Raw genomic sequence first — 16,464 nt, 5'->3', positions numbered from 1 at the left:
AGTTATCACAGAGGGATGGATAAGGAATCAAGTTTGCATTATACAGTGGAATTCTAAAAGGTATGTCTGTTTTGTTTTTTTGTTTTTTGCTTTTTTTAAGTCCAACAGTATAATAGCAGCACCCCATGAAAGGGTTGTGAGTAATTTATATTTCAGCCATCGAGGCACTGTATTTTGTTCACTCTCTTTACATCCTTGTGATCAAATAATTCTCCCTATGTGGATAAATTATGAGCTTAGCATCTCCTTAGATTATAAATTGGATAGGAAATTCGGAAAGAAAGAACTGTATACGTGAAACTTAAATAGTCTCAAGTAGATGTTGGATAAATGTTTAGAGGAAATTCTGTATAATGGACAGATTCTGTATAATGGACAGACAGTATACCTTTTCATGAAAACAGTTTAGATGTGATTCTTTGCTAACATAATATGAGGTATTGAATCAGACAGATGGTTCAAAGGTAAGTATTAGGCTAGCTGAGCTTGTGAGCCATTTTAAGCCCAACCAATTTCACATTAAAGATAAGAATCAAACCCTGTACCTTGTGTCTTTGAGGTAAATATCTGAACCATTATACTAACCCTCAGCCCCATCATGTTAGCAGGCAGGTAGATGGATGTGCTAATTAATAAGAAATGGAGGTTGGGCAATTATAAATGGAGATAGGAAATAAAAAGGCAACAGTTAATGGAGATTATAAACAAATGACTAATTAATAATCTTCCTTGTAAACAAGATGTTGGATTTGACTGGTGGGACAACATTAAAGCAAGTAATAGGGTGATCATAATAACCACAGGAGTGCACATTATAGAAACACCCTTCCTGACTGCCTGTGTGACGGCCATTCCATGGATTGCTGTCACCGCAGTGATGGAGAACAGATAGGCTGAGATGGCAGCTTGATAGTCAGCAGGCATGGGGGAAATAAAAGGGTATAAAACAGTCTTCAAAAAAGGAGCTTCATATGTTATTGGAATGTCTTTCTAACTTTCTTTTTCTGAATACTTCATTATTATCATTCTGATTTTAAATTAATAAACAAAACTTGGGTATTTGCACTTGCCTGTTTTTTTTTTTTTTCTTGTGACTGCTGTCTATACATTAAAATGTGTTTGTTTTGAAATTTTATACAGTGAAACTTTGCAGGTATGGAAGTATAAATAATAACAATGTTGCATCAGTGACAGCATTTTTCCCTTTTTATATTAGATTACATGAATCTTTAATAAAGTGGCCTACATGTCCTTAATTAGTAACGCATGTTTAAACTTCAGCACCCCAAAAAAATATATAGACATATGAATGTCTACTGCTTACATGAAGCATAGGACAAAACCAAGTGTTAGTGAACTGAATGACATATGCATGAACAATAATCACACTTCATGGTGCAAAGTTTAATTTAATCTACTGTAGTAAAAGACAATGGTAAACCATAAATTAATGTCTTTGTGTGTGTGCGTGTGTGTGTGTGTGTGTGTGTGTGTGTGTGTGTGTGTGTGTGTGTGTGTGTGTGTGTGCGTGTGTATATTATGTAGAGTCCTTTTGAGTAGGTAACTGGAACATAAATGTTGAAGGAATTTAAGAATGCATGGAATTTACATACATACATTATAAATAATAAAATTCAGACAAAGTAAAACTGTATGTCTCTTTAGAGTGCCCAAAACATCACAGCTAGCCAAGTGCAGCTGCTCCCACATACTTTTATCTTATAACCCCAGAAATCCCAAGTGGTGAAAAAAACATTACCTCATCTAGCTTCTATAAATCCCTTGTCATAAGCAATTCTGTATACCTATCACCTTTGCTCTGAAAAAAATATTATACACACGTGTGAGTTATGGCAGTTCTTCTAAAGGGGGTGAGAAGATAGGATGTTGCTTAAGTGGGATCCACAAATACTCCACTGTGTGATATAATTAGCTGACTTGGTGAGCTACAGATTCTGTATCTGGTGCCAGATATGTGTTTTATAAATTTCTGTACAATTATAAGTATTCTCTCTTTTTCAGCCTTCAAAAACCTAATAAATGAAGTCTGCAGAATGATCGGTAGGTGTTGCGAATCTTAATTTTCTCTACTTTCTTAACAACAAGAGTTCAGTAGTTATTAATGGAATTGCACATGGATAATAACATGACATATGTATATATTACAGCTTTATCTGCCACAGAACTAAAGATCCAGAGCACAGAAGAAGGATTCAGGCTGTACTCCTTTGTGAATTATTATATGGAGGATCTGAAAATCAACTGGTTACACAAGTAAGGAGTTAATTACATTGTCTGTTAGTCAACTTTCTTTAGTAAGAGATGTGTGTCAATATCCTTAAGGTGTTATTTGAAATGTCAGCATTCAGTTTCACATCTACATGCAGCAGGTACAGGTTTCATCGATGGATTGCAGTGCTTGCTGCCAAGTATTGTATCAGTTGTAATATCTGAACACTGTATGCAGCATAGTGACCGCAGAGGGCACACCAGTGGTGCTCATATAACCATGAATATGTTTAGCATATAAGGAAGAATAGGGGCTCTTCTTAATGGATGTTGTAGGACATGTTACACACAAGCTATAATGACTTTTTGTTTGTTTTAGTCAACTACAAACTTGGTAGCTAAGAAGGAAAGTTTTTGATGTTCACCGTGCATACAGCTGCAGTCATCACACTTGGGTTATCCTGTCGTCAGGCGGGTCCTCGGTCGGCCAAATTCCAAAGTCTAGATCCGGCGTCGGTTGTCGTCGCTTCTTCCCTGACGTCAGTGCGGCAGGGGTATAAAAGAGGCAGCTGATGCCATTTTCTTCAGTCTTTCTTGCTGCGTGGTGCCCGAAGCAGAAGCAGTTCGCAAGTGCCGGTCAGCCAGCTCCTGAGATTTACGAACAGTATTTCAGCCGAAGTCTTCTTTAAAGCTAAGTACCCCATTGGGGAAACTTTTCTTGCCTCAGACCGATGTCAGACAAAGTTAATAATTGCATTTCTTGTGGGAAGCAAATACCGCATAAGGATTTTCACTCTTACTGTATACCTTGCTTAGGGCCAGACCACGACGTCTCGGCCTGCTGTTTTTGTGCTAGGTTTAACAAGCGCACTATTAAGCGCCGGGCAGAGTTCGCCCTTCATTATTTTGGCAAAAAATTTAATTATATCATTTCGTCGGATACACCGATGCCTATTTTAGGCAAAAAACGCAAGGATAAGGATAGACATCCGAGGCCTGCACAGAGTACTGAGATCACGCTTAGGCCGACTACCGGTTCTCCGGTTCTCAGCGAGGCGCCTAAGCAGCCCCTGACTACCGATGAAACGATTTTACCGGCGACTTCAGTACCCGAGGCCGCAGGATCCTCGGTCTCCATTCCCACTGCAGATACCGATGCCACTCTTGGCGGGGAAACCGAAATTTCAGTGAGGCCTGCCATTTCTGAAGGCATTTTCAGGCCTTCCACCTCTTCTATTAAATTATTCACTAAGTCTAAAGCTGCAATGAAAATTAAAAAACTAGGGCCTCAGACCCCCTCTCAAGGCCCCATGCCTAAAAAACAGATGCTTAAAATGGCTGAGGATTTGATTACTCTCATCAGGGGTTCTCAACCCCCCCCCCAGACAAAAGACCCAGGTTGGAGGAAAACTACCCTTCCACAGACCAGGCTTCTATTACTTCAGACCATTCTGAGGACCAGGATTACACCTATTCCCCATTTGAAGACTCTAATGCTGAGGAGTCTATTCCCTCGGTCTCCCCCCCTGAGGACTTCTCTTTTGGGGAAACCCTGCATACATTGAGAGAGCACTTCCACTGGGAAGGTCAAGATTACTCATATTCCAAGAAAAGGCTCAGGGAATTTCTACTACTCCCCCAGCATAGGCCCCTGGCTATTCCTCCTGTCTTAGATATTTTGGATGATGTGTACACAGAAGCCAGTCTTAATCCAGACTCATTACCTCCAGCCCCTGTTAAACCAGACAGATATTACCGGGTTCCTGATTCTCACCAGTTCCTCTATAAAAGCCATACTGCTGACCCAGAAACAATTTCACAGGGTCCCAAGGGGATTAAGGTCTCTACTGCTAAAAACCCTTTGCCTTCAGAGAGAGATTCTAGAGCATTAGAAAGGTTGGGGAAAAAAGTGTATACATCAGCCACTTTAACCATGAGGGCATTAAACTGTCAATTTCATATGTTAAAATACCAACAGTTCTTGCTATCCCAGCTGAAAGGCAAAATGACACAAACAGAACAGCCAGACTTGAAAGAGTTGCAGGATTTGTTGCATGGAGAAGAACAAGTGGGGAAACATACCTTGCAATGTGGTTTTGATGCTTTAGAGGCCTCATGCAGAGCTGCTGTCACGGGGTCTGTCATACGTAGACATGCTTGGCTCAAAGAGCAAACCTTATCAGATCATGTCAAAGCAAAGTTATTAGATGCACCACTACAAAAAGATGTATTGTTCGGTGCTAAAGCTGAGGAGGTACTAAAGAAAATGGAGGAAAAAGCAAAATCTATGCAAACAGTTAAAGATTTCTTGCAGGTGCAGTCTCCATGCTTCAGCAGAAACTGGCCTTCAAAAAATTGGTCCTTTCCAGCCACGGACAGACCCCAAAGGGGCAGATACAGATGCCCAAGGGGTAGAGAACAACCTCAAGGATCTTACAGAGCTAGACAGTGGCAAACACCAGCCCCCAGAGGTGGAGAAGATAGACCACAGTCATTTAGAAAACAGATGCAATGACTTCCCCCTTTGCCTGCCAAACAAAGATATAATGGCAGCACCTTTGGGTGGAAAACTGGCCTTATTTTCAAAAAACTGGCACATTGTTACACAGGACAAATGGATTCTGGATATTATAAACAGAGGCTACAGGTTCCACTTTCACACCCTTCCAAAAATGATAGGCATGCCAAACCTGCCACAAAATCAATGGGCAGAGGCACAAAGACAAATTTCCGCTCTCATAGATATGAAAGCAATTCAAGAGGTACCTGCAAAAGAACAAGGTCAAGGTTTTTATTCAAGGCTATTCCTGGTACCAAGGAAGGACAAAGATTGGAGACCCATCTTAGACCTATCCATTCTAAACACATATCTAGAGGTACCAAAATTCAAGATGCTCACATTACAGCAGCTTCTTCCCATGCTGGGCAAGGAGTCTTGGCTGGTAACATTGGACCTCAAGGAGGCATACCTGCATGTCCCTATCAGACAAGATTGCAGAAGATACCTCAGATTTCTTGCAGGTTCAACCCATTATCAATTCTCTGCATTGCCCTTTGGCTTATCTACTGCGCCCAGAGTGTTTACGAAATGCCTGGCATCAGTAATTGCCTTCTGCAGACAACGAGGAATCCAAATCTACCTATATCTAGACGACTGCCTGATCCAAGCAGACAGAAAGGACCTTCTATTGCAACATCTGGCGTTTGTAATAAAACTGTTAAACTGCCTGGGGTACACAGTAAACAAAAAGAAATCAAAACTAATACCTTCTCAACAGATAATTTTCCTGGGTGCCAGCTTAAATACAACAACCCATATGGCCTACCTCACGCCAGACAAACAAGGGCAACTGTCTCAATACTACAACAAAATGGCAACTTTAACCAGGCTAACTGCAAGGAAAATCCTGCAGGCTCTGGGGTTCATGGCATCTTGCATCCTACTAATACCATTTGCAAAGCTGCATATGAGGAAATTACAATGGTACCTAAAAAACTTATGGTCTCAGCACAGCCACAGCTTGGAAACAATTATTCCACTCATTCCATGCCTTCAAAAGGAATTTTTGTGGTGGGGTCAAGCATGCCAAAGAAACACAGGTCTTCCTTTCTGTTTACCACAAGCGACTCAAATAATCACAACAGATGCCTCAGACTACGCCTGGGGAGCACACATGGCAGGTCAGTGTATTCAGAGAAAATGCTCCCAAAAAGAGATGCACCTACACATCAACCAAAAGGAGATGCTAGCCATACAAAATGCTCTTATGACCTTCAAAGACCTACTGCATCCAGGCCAGCTATTAATAAGGACAGACACACCACAGTCATGTGGTAAATAAACAAACAGGGGGGAACACATTCATACCCCCTGAGCAGGCAAGCCATGACCCTGTGGAACACAGCACTGGAATTACAAATTCAACTTCAGGCACAATTCCTGCCAGGGAAGGAAAACACACTGGCAGACAACTTAAGCAGAATTATGACAGACCCACACGAATGGAAGTTGCATCCTCAAGTCTTCTCAAAGATAACTCAGGCATGGGGACAGCCAGACATAGATCTATTTGCTACCCACAGAAATTACCAGTTGGAAAAATTCTGCTCAAGGACCTATCATCCACAGGCCTGGAAAGTGGACGCACTCTCTTTCAATTGGACAACATTGACAGTCTATGCCTTCCCGCCTCTACCTCTACTGGCCAAAGTCCTATTAAAAACCAGAGCAGAAAGGCCACAAATGATTCTCATTGCTCCAGACTGGCCACAACAGCACTGGTATCCTCTCCTAAAGAGCCTGTCACACACACCACCATGGATCCTTCCTCAAGTTCCTCTTCTGTTGTCCCAGCACAACTACAAGACCCTTCACAGCCAGCTCAGAACTCTAAATCTAGCTGCATGGAGAATACCTTAGTTTACCAACAAACTCTCCTCTCCAAGGAAGTACAGGATGTCATCTTGGAGGCCAGGAGACCCTCCACTAGAAAAACCTACTCCGCCAAATGGAAACGATTTTGTATCTGGAGTCAAGCAAAGGGTCAGAATCCTTCAGTAATAAATATACCTCAGATTTTACAGTACCTAACTGAGATGTTAAACAGTGGCCTCTCCTTCTCTTCCATCAAGATCCATGCTTCAGCCATTTCAGCACAATACAATACGGATCCGCCTTTATTTTCACATCCTCTATTAAGGCAGTTCCTCAGAGGGCAAAAAATATAAAGCCCCCACAGAAACCACCAGCTCCAGCTTGGGACCTCAACTTTGTATTGGAGAAGCTGACACTGCCTCCTTTTAAGCCAGCTTCCTCAGCAGAGCTACAATACTTGTCATGGAAAACAGCCTTCCTACTGGCTATTACCTCAGCACACAGGGTTTTGGAGCTACAGGCCCTCATGGCTGTGCAACCATTCATCATTTTCCATCAGGACAGGGTCTCCTTATGAACCAACCCTACCTTCATGCCAAAGGTAGTATCCAGTGTGGCTTTGAATCAGTCTATTCATTTACCTACCTTCCAAATCCACAGAACAAAGGAGAGAGGCTACTACACTCCTTGGACATTCACAGGCAACTTCGCTATTACTTGGACAGAACAAAGTCATTCAGAAAATCTGAACAGCTCTTTGTGTCCTATGCTACAGGTGATCAAGGAAAGGCTATTTCCAAACAGACTATTTCAAAATGGATAGCCCACTGCATACACTTTTGTTATTCATTTCATGGAAAATCCGTGCCTGTATACATCAGATCCCACTCCACCAGGGCTACAGCTACCTCAGCAGCTTTCCTCAGGGGGGTCCCTACCAAGGACATTTTGGAAGCAGCTACTTGGAGTTCAGTGCACACTTTCTCCAAACACTACCACCTTCCACTATACTCAAAATCTAGAGCGGGCTTTGCCACAGCAGTCCTGCAGGGCAGTCTAGCCCCTCCTAATTCCACTTAGTACCAGCCACCCTTACTTAGCTTTGGGATTCTACCCAAGTGTGATGACTGCAGCTGTATGCACGATGAACATAGTACAGTTTTGTACCTACCATAAATGTAGATGTTCGAGTGCTCATACAGCTGCAGTCCAGGTTACCCTCCCTCCATCCCCTCTTAGGACAGGACTTATGACCAACACCTTTTACATTCAACCTATCTGGGGTATTCCTTTATGGTGTATTTGCTTGCAACTATTGTTTTGATTTATCTACTTGTGTATGTTTGCATGACATCATGTTTTGCCTTCCTTTCTGGGGGCACCTGACATCTAGGGCAAGAAAAACTGAAGAAAATGGTGTCGGCTGCCTCTTTTATACCCCTGCCGCACTGACGTCAGGGAAGAAGCGACGACAACCGATGCCAGACCTAGACTTTGGAATTCGGCCGACCGAGGACCCGCCTGATGGCTGGATAACCCAAGTGTGATGACTGCAGCTGTATGAGCACTCGAACATCTACATTTATGGTAGGTACAAAACTGTACTTTATAGCATCTGTGAAAGTTGCAACAGACTTCCATCAGATGTGTGATAAGTAAAATATATATTCATTGTTAAGTCAAGTCAAGTCAACGTAAACTTTATTGTCATGTAGAACTACACACGTGTAACCTAAATGAAATTTCATGCATCAATTCAATTCTTGAAATTACAAAGGAAAGTAAAACAGCACATACTAGTAGAGGAATAAACATAACTAACAAATACAATACTACTCCCAATACACGTAATAAAGAGCAGAGACATTTACCACTTACTCATGTGAAATGGTGAAACTCATGCATCAGGTATGATGCATGTTATGGTGGAGCCAAGTTTATAAATCCTTGCATTTATGGAACAAGGCTAATAATTTATATATTTATTTTATTTTACATTTGTTGACTGGGCTAGTCTAGCTGGATACATGTCCATTTTCAGTAGAGGCCCAGGGAGATAAGCTCCAAACATAAAAACATTACAAAAATAGAAATTACGAAATAAAATTACAAAATAGAAATTACAAAATAAAAATTCACTACTTACACTGAATAGCTTTCATGTGGAGATATGCTCCAAACATAGCAAAATTACTATATATGATACTTAAAGTTACTAAGGTTCTACTATATAAGAAAATTTAATAGCATATGGGTTATAATTAAATAAAAAGTTTGTCTAAGAAGAGGAAAAGTAGTTTAGAGTTTTTGCATGGGTGTTAGATATAAGGAACTAAGGTTGGGAGGGTGGCCTAATGGTTAAGGTGTTTGCCTTACAAACACAAGGTGCAGGGTTTGAGTCTCACAGGGGATAATTGGCTAGGCTTACAATGGCTTGCAAGGGCAGTTAGCTTAGTACTAATCTATGAATCTATGAGATTCAGGTACACTTGTGGTACTAATGTTGCCATTTGTAAGTCAAAGTAGGGAAACTAGAGATGTAGGTAGAGAAAAAAGATACATATGAGGGCTGAATAAAGTTAGCTTCTAGGATTAAATGTTGAGTGGGGACAAAACCCAGAAGGAGGGCATATAGCAAGAAGAGATAATAATAGGAAAAGTAAGGTTTAGTGCAGGGACAGAGCCAATGATTTTTCATGTGTTCTTTGAGGCGTTTTTTTGTAGAGAGATGTAGATGAGAGAGATGTGAGTGACATAGGAAGCTTGTTCCATATTTTTCCCACAACGTTAGTAAAAAGGGAGTCTCCAGCTGTGTTATTAGATTTGATATGGGCGATTAGTAGCTTATTAGCTGAACGGAGTGTTGTTAGATTTTTATATGAGGAGAATAAGTTAGAGAGGATTGAAGTATTATTTGGGTGATGAAGGATTTTTTTGTGTGATCACTAGTTGATTATACACCAGCTGGTTTTGTAGTTCAGACCACCCGAGTTGTTTAAGGTTGTGACAGTGGTGGGTTATAAAAGGGGTGCCAGTGGCAAATCTTGCTATATTGTTATAGCTAGTTTCGAGCTTATTTAGATTAGATTTCGATACATTGGTATATATAGGAGAGGCATAGAATAGGGTAGACGTGAGATGGGTCTGGGCAATGGTGGTTCTAGCTAGAGGTGTGAGGTAAGATTTAATTCTATACAAGGAGCCAAGTTTTTTATTGACCATCAGTATAGTATTGTTGATATGATCGTCATAGCTGAGGTCATTATCTATAGTAATGCCCAGGAGACGTGTAGTAGTATTAGTGGTAATAGTGGTACCGTTGTTAGAGGTAATTGTGAAGTGGATGGATGGAGACTTTTGGGTGGGAGGAAAGAGTAACAATTTTGTTTTTTTAGGGTTAAGGAGGAGGCAATGGTCAGTAAACCAATTTTCAACTGTGTTAAATACTGTTTGGGTAAAGGTTTGAAGAGAGATAGATGAATTAGAAGAACATATTAGAGTGGAGTCATCGGCATATTGAATACAGGTGGCTTGAGGAAAAACAGTATTGAGGTCATTAATACAAATGGAAAATAAAAGAGGGCCTAATATAGAGCCATAATGATGTCATATAAGGCCTTTAGCATTACTGGTACATTAAAACATACATTGATACATTATTTCAGTGTTTTAATGATCTTTGCATTTTTATGTGTTCTCTTGTGGCACATTAACAGTCACTTTTGTTGATGGTTCAGGAAAGTGTTATAAAACTCTTAACGTTAAGGTCTAAAACTAAATGAAATTATGTTTTTATAATTATTTATTTACTTGTAAAGGACCTAATTTGCTATCTATTCATTTGCATTCAGCTAGCTTTGTGTCTTCATGACAAAATGTGTTTGGCAGATTAGTTGCTAAAGCCAATACTGCAATCAAAAACACAGTTTGCATCTTTCATGTGGCTATTCCTGCAGTTGTTCTCGAGTAAATGAGATGGAAATTATTGATGAATGTAACTTCTACTTCCATGTGACATGAAAATATGTATCCCTTTTGTTAAAACAGTTATTTATGTGCTTTAAGCTGTTTCTTCCTGTAATTACTGGCATTAGTAAAAACACTTACTAACATACTTCTTCACAAGTACTATACCTTTATATATAATAGACAATGTCGTTACCGGTTCACACTGGTTATGTTCAGAGTGTCACTAAGTACAACATTTTATAGAACTGTTCATTTTTCATGCATTCTTACTGCTATCTTGCATTACTTTGATGTCTGATGACTAGTTAAGCATACCTTTCAGCTGTCCAGAATTTTGGAAAATGTCTAGATTTTTCCCATGGTGCTGCGGTACCGTTGTCGCCTCACAGTAAGACACTGTCCGGTTCGATTCTCAGCTAGAGCGTCTTCTGCATGGAAACATGCGTGAATGGGCGTACCTTCGTTGAAGGTTGTGCGTCAGGCCTGGCAAGCCGGTACTTAAAAATCAACTGCCAATCATTAGCAGACCGGAGTTACGCTGTGGCGACCCCTAACCAGGAAAAGCCGAAAGACACATAATTTTGGTCTGTTCCTCATAAAATATGTGTTTTTTTCTGACAAATTATTGAAGGATTGCAGTCACTAAATAATGACAGGTATTTGAATTTCCTACTTCAAACCCTTCAGGAAATTCATTTTCTAGGTTTATAAGAGCAATATTTAAAATCTGTCCACGATTTTGGCCCTTTGCCCCCCTCCCCCCATTATTTTTGATTTTGTCCTGAATTCTTGAGCAAAGAAGATGGGAGATGTACTAGGAATAGTGAAGCTGGTAAGATTTCTACTTACTGTACTATAAGTTCCAACTTCTTAGTGAATAAGGAGATAAGTGGCTTAATATAGTCTGTGGAAAACAGAATGGTTTGTCATTTTCTGTTTTGTCAATTCTTGAAGTATAGGTTACAGAGTTGTTTCTGTTATCAGTATCTAAGTACATCAGATGGTGCTTTGTTGCAGATGTTGTATAGTGATATCACACAAGTAGTACCACTCAGAGGAAAGGGAAACAACGAAATTCTGCTTTTTTTCTAAGCATCCCTCTTTTTCTCCACGTCTATGAGTCCTCAAAGGTAATCTGATCTCTAGCACTGTATCACAGTTTGTGTGTTCTACAATGGAAGCAGCATTTCTGTTACCTAAAGCTCAGTACACATCATGGTTGAATGAATGGCTCACAAAATAGCCACATGGAACACCGTTCATTGTAATGATGTATTACATGCCACTGGTACTTATGATGGTACTTTGAGACTAAGGTCTAGGATTTGTGTGAGGGTGTATGTCAGTGCAGCATTAATGAATCCTACATTAAATTATAGCTAACAGAATGATACCAGGATACACAACACAAGGCTTTTTTTTTGTTATAGTAAGAGTATTAGAAGTAATGTTAAACTGGAGGTGAACAGCTCTACCTATCCTGGTATTGAAGCCATAGCAAGTATTTATTTATTTGACATTTTTTAACCGGGATAGTCCATCTGCACAAAAGCCCTTTTTCAATGGAGGCCCGGGGAGAAAAGCTCCACAGTACAAGCAAGCAAGAAAATGTACAAAACTGAAGAGGACTACAGTGGATAATTTGCAATAAAACAGTTAAGCAAATGTAGAAAAAGCTCCACAGTACAATACTGACAAATTCAGTTTAAATTTCTCCCTCCCTCAAACTCCAGTATCTTAAATATTTTTAATACTGCTCTTTCTATGATTATTGAGCAGATCCTAGAAGCTATTACCAAAGCTAAAAATAACACCTCTGTGGATCCAGTCTGCTTTGTTTTTAGAACAAAGTGGATTATTGCTGAACTCCTCATTAAGCATTTTCTTGTCAGCCTCTCTATAGGTTATGTTCCTGAGCTCTGGAGAGCAGCAATTGAGGTGCTTCTACATAAGGGTTTTACTGTGACTGTCCCTGGAAATTATCTTCCCATTGGCCTCATTAGTATTATCTATAAATATCGTGGAGTGGATCTTAGTCAATCCCCTCGACAGCGACATTTGTATCATACACATGTGATCCTACTCAGTACAGTTTTGTGAAAGGTAGGTCTTGCTTTCTTAATTTGGTTAACTTTTTGAAGTTATGACTCATGCGATTGATGGTGGTTATTCTTGATCTTGCTAAATCAAGTGATATATGATTCCTTCTGCAAACATTTTTGATAAACTTACCAGCATATGTATTAACCACTGTGTTATTCAAAGAATTACTAATTGGCCCTCTGATTATACATATAGGGTGAGAGTTGTAGTTAACTTCTAATAGATTAGTTACTAGTGGAGTCTCTCAGGGCTCTTTGCTGAGTCCCCTTATATATGGTATGTACTTCTAAGATGTGAAGGCAGATGTCCAAACTTTGTAGTTTTCCAAGTTTTCAGATGAGTGCAAACTACATGCCATTATTGATTCCCCATTCCCCAAGAAGGCTACATAGAGTCAACTGCTTATGTTCTAAACATGGCTTTAGACTTTATGCAAAAAATGTAGTGTGGTTGCATTTGGGGAAACACATCTTCCCAGTGACTATTATTTAAAAGGAGCCCCTTAAGGTTAATGCAGTCATTGGAGATCCTAGCACTTTCATCAGTAATGAACTTAATTAGTCACCATAAAGCACTGTATCCAATAATACTGGTAATGGCAGAATCACTTGCTCTAAAACTCTCACCTTAGTGTAAATAGAATCAGGGGGGTGGGCTCATTATCCAAAGGATTCCCTACCTGTGGAATAAACTTCTCTTCCATGTTAAACAGTGCAATGCCTCAATCTTCTTTAATTTAAGTCATGATGATTGGATGGGCTCACACAAATTTATTCCAGGGATTAGTAGTATAGCCATTAACAGGAAGGGAGCTAAACCAAAAGGTTATTCTTCCTATGGCACTTAGTTAAGCTATATATGTTGGAAACACCTGCCTAGTGCTAATCTAGGAACCTATGAGCAGTGCAGTGCTATATGTTCTATGCAAAAATAAATAAATAAATAAACTAGACATGCAAGAGACTAAGTAGTACAAATAAGAAGTGCTGCATTGTGCATCTTGTGTTTCAGTTGTACCCAGACACTTTGGACTGTTTAATGCTTAAGGTAGAAAGGTGGACACCAGTATGTGCTTTATAACTGAATACTTTATTAGGTACTGGTGACACTGTCCAGCATTATCTTAAAAGTGCAAAGCTCAACAGTGCCATTTGCTGTACCGTACTGTAATGGATAAGGTGCTTGGTGGGAATTCTTAAAATGCAGGAAACACCCCACAGCAACAATATGCACCACTTTTCTGAAGAGAGCACAATATGCCTTTAGGGATTATACATTATACCTTTCATCTGGGTCCACAGCTTCTCCATACAGGGAGACTGGATAACTGTATGCATTGCAGAGCATTAAGGCCACACTAGTATACAACACTGAGACCTGAAGTTCAGAAAGTTCCTGCAGTGCATTTTGCTAATTGTTCATTCCCATACACTAGTGCTCTGATTAATGTAATTTCACTTTTACACGTTCTGTATTAGTTTTTTGTGTATAGCCAGCCTAGCAAGCTTACACATTCATGTAGCTGCTGTTGTATAACAATGGTGGCAAAACTTTATGGGTGTATGGCCACTTGATGTACTTTGTGTGCCTTAAATATTTGTATCAATATGTGATATGTGTGTGTGTGTGTGTGTGTGTGTGTGTGTGTGTGTGTGTGTGTGTGTGTGTGTGTGTGTGTGTGTGTGTGTGTGCGCACACATGCATGCGTGTACGTTTGTGTGTTGTGGGGGTTCATCTCGTACAACAGTATCAGTATGTATACTTCACATGTACATATATAACACATACGCACACGCACAGAGACACACTAAACTGCTGGCTAAGTACATTGGTGTTGTATCTTTTTAAATTCACTGTATTATCCCAAACTGTTAAATAATGTAATTTTAAAACAGTTAAGATAAAATAAAAATTTTTTACAGACTTCATCAATTAAATGAATGGCTTACATTCTTATTACTATTTCTGCCACTGAGCAGTATTATTTCTAATAATTTATTTTATAAAAAAGAAACATTTATATTCATAATTATGAAATCACTCATAAAAAAGAGGAAAGTAAGAAAAGAGGGAAAAGGGAGACTTCTGAGAAGATACAATTGTGAATAAATATTGCATCTGTATATCACTTCTTCATTTTCACAAGAATACATTATTCTTATTACAATATAAATATTCATAATAAAGATTCCATCGTTATGAGATGAAATCAGGCAGACTTTCCAAAATCTTAATATCATCATTTAGTTATAATTGATATCAACAGGATTTTTAATTTGATTGTATCTTAATATATATGGTGCATATGTAGTTAAAAACTTCAGGCAGTTATATTTGTTCTTCCAATAAGTTCTCCAATAACTTATGTATTTATATCCAATAAGAATATACTTGGGAACATGCCCACCAACAATGATACCAATTTGCAGAATTTTTTGTCAGTGCCAACAAATAGGAGAGTCATTTAAATTAATCTGAAATAAACTTTGGGGAGATTGTTGTGTATCCCGAAAACAATTTTATATTGAATATATCTGTTTTTACTGACATATGATTAACATAGATGTCTGTTAAGATTTTTAACTGTCTCTGGTCATCAAATTTGCTTGTAAGAAAGGATTCTAATCTTGCCTTTTCTGTATAAAGTATGTTCAGCGTTATTTCCCATAGAACGTTATATTACAGTTGTTTACTTTTTTCAGATTTATGATTTAATTTTTTTTTTATTTACTAGATTAGGTTCAAAGGTCCATTGGATGTCATTGTATAATTTCATAATTAAAGGAGTTTCATCTGTCTTTTGTTGTTGTTCTTCTTCTTTCGGCTTTTCCCGGTTAGGGGTCGCCACAGTGGAACTCCAGTCTGCTAATGATTGGCAGTAGATTTTTACAGTGCCGAGGTGCCAGCTCGACACCCAACCTTCAACGAAGGCACGTCCGTTTACGTATGTCTTTCCGAATGCCACTCGACCGCGGGGAGAACATGCAGACTGTTTCTATGTCTGTTTTCTTGTAATAAGTGTTGTAAAATCAATCAGTGGATAAAACTTTCTAATTTGATTAATTTGCCCTGAAATTTGAACACATAACTATAAAATATATAGTTTCAGAATACTTATTAACTTCAGTAAAGGGATTTGGGAATGCATTAGTTTACTTCCTATTTTTTGTATATAAATTTTCTGAATATTGAGTATTAACTATATTTATAAAAATATAGAAAACAATATATTTATAAATATTAGGCACTGATAGGTCTCATTGCTTTGTGGGGCAGTCATCATTTCATATGGTGTTCTGGGGAGCCTCCCCTCCTTAGAAATGTTTTAAGAAGTCTTTTAACTTGTGTGGTCCATTCTCTTATTGGAGGAATTAATAAGTTCCGCAAGGGAAACAATATCATAACTAGTATCAACATATTTACTATATTTATTCTCCCTAACAATAAAAACATATTTTGGTATTTATTAATAAATGTTTTGATCTTTATCAGGTATTTCATATATGTTTTACTTGGTATTTGGAAAAAGTATTTTGTTAAAATTATTCCAAGATTATCCATTTACTTTATCAGTAGCTAATTATCTTCTTTAATTTCTTGCAAATTATTAGAAATATTTGACATCTGTCTAGTAAATTCAGAGGTAATAAGAATTAAATATTTTGCATAGGCTATAAAAAAAATCTGAATTTAAGGGAGCCATTTAAATATTATTATGTAACATATACAACAGTAGATTAATTGCTAAGGCAAATGACACCAATAAAGCACAACCTTGTCTGACTCCA

At 38.7% G+C, this 16,464-nt stretch overlaps 1 protein-coding gene across 2 annotated transcripts in view; it reads left to right on the top strand.

Moving 5' to 3' along the window:
- MYOM1 (myomesin 1) overlaps nt 1-16,464 on the top strand; it is an 848,953-nt gene that overhangs the window by 783,831 nt on the left and 48,658 nt on the right. For both annotated transcript variants that reach the window (XM_044065566.1, XM_044065567.1), the window contains exons 31-32: nt 2,023-2,061; nt 2,169-2,274. In XM_044065566.1, coding sequence (XP_043921501.1) covers nt 2,023-2,061; nt 2,169-2,274 — 145 coding nt within the window. The remainder of the gene's footprint in view (nt 1-2,022; nt 2,062-2,168; nt 2,275-16,464) is intronic.

This window comes from Protopterus annectens, chromosome 3.part0, assembly GCF_019279795.1.
Source record: "Protopterus annectens isolate FY-2018-M chromosome 3.part0, PAN1.0, whole genome shotgun sequence".
Lineage (NCBI taxonomy): Eukaryota > Metazoa > Chordata > Ceratodontiformes > Protopteridae > Protopterus > Protopterus annectens.
The sequence above is the reverse complement of the archived record's forward strand: the minus strand, read 5'-3'. Positions and strand labels throughout refer to the sequence as shown.